The sequence below is a fragment of the Odontomachus brunneus genome, unplaced genomic scaffold (genome assembly GCF_010583005.1).
Source record: "Odontomachus brunneus isolate Ranch 3 - 2012 unplaced genomic scaffold, Obru_v1 Obru_scaffold_040, whole genome shotgun sequence".
In the NCBI taxonomy this organism is placed as follows: domain Eukaryota; kingdom Metazoa; phylum Arthropoda; class Insecta; order Hymenoptera; family Formicidae; genus Odontomachus; species Odontomachus brunneus.
In genome coordinates this window covers 1,797,004-1,801,901 of record NW_022639490.1, presented here as the reverse complement: position 1 = coordinate 1,801,901, position 4,898 = coordinate 1,797,004, and the positions used below count along the sequence as shown (strand labels likewise).

The 4,898-nt window shown below is 45.4% G+C and overlaps 1 protein-coding gene across 11 annotated transcripts in view; it reads left to right on the top strand.

Moving 5' to 3' along the window:
- LOC116844272 (uncharacterized protein CG43867) overlaps positions 1-4,898 on the top strand; it is a 24,748-nt gene that overhangs the window by 10,870 nt on the left and 8,980 nt on the right. For 5 of the 11 annotated variants that reach the window (XM_032815581.1, XM_032815580.1, XM_032815582.1 and 2 more), the window contains 9 exons: positions 645-812; positions 1,577-1,762; positions 1,885-2,087; positions 2,543-2,777; positions 2,873-3,047; positions 3,211-3,447; positions 3,578-3,869; positions 3,998-4,271; positions 4,416-4,805. In XM_032815581.1, the coding sequence (XP_032671472.1) occupies positions 651-812; positions 1,577-1,762; positions 1,885-2,087; positions 2,543-2,777; positions 2,873-3,047; positions 3,211-3,447; positions 3,578-3,869; positions 3,998-4,271; positions 4,416-4,805 (2,154 nt within the window). In that variant the 5' untranslated portion in view covers positions 645-650. Of the gene's footprint in view, positions 1-42; positions 813-1,576; positions 1,763-1,884; positions 2,088-2,542; positions 2,778-2,872; positions 3,048-3,210; positions 3,448-3,577; positions 3,870-3,997; positions 4,272-4,415; positions 4,806-4,898 lie in introns of those variants that run through there. The other 6 variants (XM_032815579.1, XM_032815577.1, XM_032815575.1 and 3 more) reach the window with 4 other exon arrangements.

Genomic DNA, 4,898 nt, shown 5'->3' with positions numbered 1-4,898 from the left:
TCTCTCTCTCTCTCTCTCTCTCTCTCTCTCTCTCTCTCCCTCTCTCTCTCTCTCTCCTTTCCCTTTCTCATTCTCTCTGTCCGTCTGCCCACAACCGCACGCAAACGCAACGTGAGATCCTTCGCATTCGCGCGATTTCGATCCCCGCTTTCCGAGGAAAGCTCGCCCGTTCATCGTGTCTATTGCCGACCGGTGATCTCGCAGTAGCAATTCTTTGGTCGACGCAATTTACTTATTATCAGTCCACGCAAATTACATTCAGGGAACGATTACTAGAGGAGTTTGTTCGACTTTGCGAATTTTATTTGGGCCGAGTGCCCGAGTAACGCAAAAAGGACTGATGCCTGGCTAGAAGATAGGTAGAGAAATACCGATAAAAAGTCGACGTTCTATTCAATTGTTATATTCCCAATCACTTGGTTATATAATGTCGTTCAATAGCACAATGCGCACTTAGAATGAAGCAATCAGGGAGATTAATCACGAATACCTTTTTGAACGTTCACCACGTTTATATAACGTCGATATATGTAATTGTGTGTATCAGTTGATAACTGAATTTCAACATCTCCAGGAAACACAGCACGAGCATGAACACTTGCTCACTTAGTCACTCTCTCTCTCTCTCTCTCTGTCCGTTCCAGGTACGGATGATGGAGGAGCGGCTGGTGAAGGGTGAATACTGCCTGAGCACATCCGGCGTTGGTTCTCCGCCGCATTCGCTACCGTCGACCTCCGGTACGCAGAATGACAAGATCGAGGATGTTCATTGTGCCTGCATCTCGAAGTTAGAGACCCAAGTTGAGGAGCAGGTAAATGGAACTGTATTACACGCGCGAGAAACTTGCGCATTAAAACAAGTACTCTTTGCTAAGAAGAAAAAAGAAAATGTTGAGAGTCTGATAATTTTGGGGTCACAATTGACTGAAAGTAATTGTGATAAGAACGTACGCTTAAACTCAAGAAATGGTCTTGCAGTCATAGCGAAATTTATTTAGATACGAGGAATTAGCTGAGATAAATAAATGACAAACAAACATTGCTATATCGCATATGACTTGATATGACTATCCACATATATGTATCTGAACTAACTTAAATAGTTTAAATTACAAAAATAATTTAAACTTAAATAGTTTAAATTACAAAAATGTGTAATTTAAAATGTAACAAAAGAGTCTCTTTCTGTAGCATCCATCTAGATTAAAGCCAGTCACTGTTTATAAATTAACAAAAAAGACTGGCAACAAAAGGCAAACTAATCCTCACGCACTCAACTAAATTTGCTCGCGGATATTGCTAGAATGTTGCTGTTGTAAATTTTATAAGCAATTTTTTAGCAGATACCAAAAACAATAATAAAATTTAACTGTGACATTTAAAGTTCTATCTAGACCTGCAAAACATTATTTTAAGTTTATTAGTTTGCAAAGATAATTGCGAGGAATCACAATTCGCGCTGCTCTTGCAATCTTTTTCCTTAATACTCGAGATTACGATATCTGACAGTTGCCCGAATGGGTGAGATCAAGCCGAGAGTTAGTCTTATCAATCAGTCATCGTTCCTCGTTTGCAGAGGCAATTACGGCTGCAAGACGCCAGGCAAGTAGAGGCGAAAGCAGCGAGGATAAAGGAATGGGTCACTAACAAGCTGAGAGAACTGGAACAACAGAACCAACACCTAAGAGAACAGAACAACAAGTGTAACCAGCAGCTCGAGCTGTTGCGTAATCATATAACCAACATTGGACTTAAACCACCCGTAAGTTTTGCGACAGTCCATTGCGACATGTCTCTGTTTGTTTGTTCCTGGCTTATACCATTAATAAGACTTTAACTGGCGCAACAACTGCGTTTCATTATAAAGATTTTCGCGTGACGCAGGCACCGACGAGAGCGTCGCTGTCTCTGGAGGTAGACCCCACTCTACGCAGACGATCGGAGAGCCTGGAGGGCACGCCGCAGACGGTGCCGGAGTGCGTGCAAAACATCGTGACAGAGCCGCAAACGGGCACAAAGCACCGGAGGCATTTGTCCGCTTGCGGTACCATTCAACGAGGAATCGCGACCACCAACATGGACTCGAGGTAAGGTTTTCCACCGGCTCTCTCCCCTCCTCCTGCCGCAGCGGGCGCACACTTGCGGACGCAAATGCTTCGCGTAAAACTACGTTACCACGACCATGAGGCTGAACGTTACCTCCTCACTCGATACTCTTCACGGAACATGAAAAAAAAAAGAAACGTATTTGTACTGCTCGTATCTTTCGATTCTCCTTGGGAGGCCTCACGACGTAATAGCGGCGCCCGAGTTTTCGAAATGGTACCCTGTAACGTCCTGGGACTTCCTGAGGGGATCCATCGACCCTCCCAACTGTCCTTCGATATTATTACGAGATTTTGCATCAAGAATCAATCCTCATATGTTTTGCAAACAGTTGTATTAGCAAACGCGCGCAATGACACACACAATATACACAGACAGAAGACAATTAAGTCGGTTCCGTGCTTTATGCTTGCCGCTTTTCTTTATTTTGTCTCAGTCTGCTGTCCGAGGAACTAGCCGCGGCGGTGGAGAACCTAGTGATGCTGCCGAACATACCCGGCGTCTCGGAAGTGAGCAGAGACAGCGGAAGCTCAGAAGCGGTGCACGACTATGCCGAAATCTACACGCCCAGCAGAGAGGGCATGAACTGGCTGCAGGGTGGAAGTCAAGGCCCCCGTCCGCCAACTCCGCCGTTGCACAGATTTCCCAGCTGGGAGGCGAAAATATATCAGGTAACCAGAGTGACGATGTGTGTAGGTGCTAATATAGGTATCGTTAAAGCAAAATGAACTTAACGCCATGTAACGATCTGGTTGACGATTTGTAGGTGGCTGACGGCGGCCTTGGCATCGGTCCACCGACAAACGAGGAATCCGCTCCCTCCACGATGACCAACACGACAAGTTCATCAAAGCATTCCCAGGCGACGGGGCATAATATGACAGCGCATAACTCGCAAGGCTACTGCGATATTTCTGTTCCAGTATACGCCACTGTCAAAGGTACATTTGCACCTGTTTCTTCTCGAGTGCGATAATGCACGGATAATGATTATTGAATGTAACATGTTAAAACTACTGATAATCGGATTAACTCGTCCACTGACTGGTATAGAGTGAAGCTAACGTTGGTTTTCATATTTGACGATGATGGTACAATCCTCAGGACGCGCCAGCCAAATCAGATCGATGCCCTTTGGCGACAGTTCGGACGATAGCTCGGACGGAGAGGAACACCCTAATCAAACCGAAACTAACACCAGAATCACTAACAGTTCGTCCGATAATACGGATTCCTCCCTCGGCAGTGGAAGCAGTCCTTCGAAAAGCATCAAAACGACCAGCAGTCTCAGTCCCGCGAAGAGAAGTTCTAGCGGCTCCCCCAGTAAAAGCGTAAAACGTGGTGAGTTTCATTGGCTTTCTATTTAAGTGTAATAAAAAAAGGTAATATACGAAATAACAAAGAAGGAAATATCGAATTTCGTGCATAAAATATCGGATATCCGACAACTTTGATATTGTTTAACTTGCAGACACTTCTCTCGAGTCAGGCTTGTCCGAGGATTATGCAATACCTCCTGACGCGCTCAGCTCAACGTCTTTAGAATCTAGCATGCCTAGTCTACTGATGCGCGTGTCCGGCGAAAGCCCAAAAAGACAAGAATCGTTAGAGAAAACTGGCCACCTGGCGAAACTGGGCGGCAAGTTGAAGACCTGGCGGAAGCGGTGGTTTGTTCTGAAGAACGGCGTGCTAACTTACTGGAAGAGTCAGAATGACGTCAATCGGAAACCTCAGGGCCAAATAATCTTAGACGAAGTGTGTAGGTACGTATATTTAGCGCGCACATGGTGCTTCGCGAAGTTTTATTTGAGACTACATAACACGAATGTACGAAAATCCAGATGAAAAAAAGAATAAAGAGTATTGAGAAACGCTTCTGCGTATCTTCCAGGATTAATAGAGCCGAAGGTGCCGCTACCTTCGAGATAGCCACCGGTAAGAAGACTTATTATCTGACCGCGGATTGCATAGCCACGATGGAGGATTGGATAAGAGTGCTGCAGAACGTACAGAGGCGAAACGCGACGAAACTCTTGCTCAGCAAGGAGGATAACAAGCCGACGATACAGGGCTGGCTAACAAAAGTGAAGAACGGCCACGCGAAGAGATGTTGGTGCGTGCTCATCGGCAAGATGTTCCTGTACTTTAAGTGCCCCAGCGACACGGTAAGTACGCGTACAGGTGTGCGTATTGTTATTAAACTTATCCAGGAAAATGCAACGATTATACAATGATCGAGTTTGGTCAATAATCAGTTAATCGGTATGTCAATGTCGCCGTTCAAATTGTAATCTCTCGTGCAATTCCAGAATCCTATCGGTCAAATCAACATGAGGGACGCTCGTGTGGAGGAGGTGGAACACGTGTCGGACAGCGACAGCGAGGAGAGGGACGCCGAGTGTCCGCACGAGAGAACAATCGGTATCATCCCGACGCATCAGGGTCCTACGTATCTACTAATGCCGCACAAACAGGATAAAGACAACTGGCTCTACCACCTGACGGTAGTGTCTGGCGGCGGACCGAGCGCGGGAACGCAATACGAACAGCTGGTACAAAGACTAATGGAGACCGACGGGGATCCCACCTGCGTGTTATGGCGACATCCTCTACTTTTGCATACGAAAGAGAATATCACGAGCCCACTGACTAGCCTGACCTCCGAGTCCCTGCAAACCGAAGCCATAAAACTTTTTAAGGTTGACATTTTTTCTTTTTATAACAGCTGCTTACTATATTTTTAGTGCTGTGTTTTTTACACTTTTATATATATTTTTTTTTTTTTTTTTTTT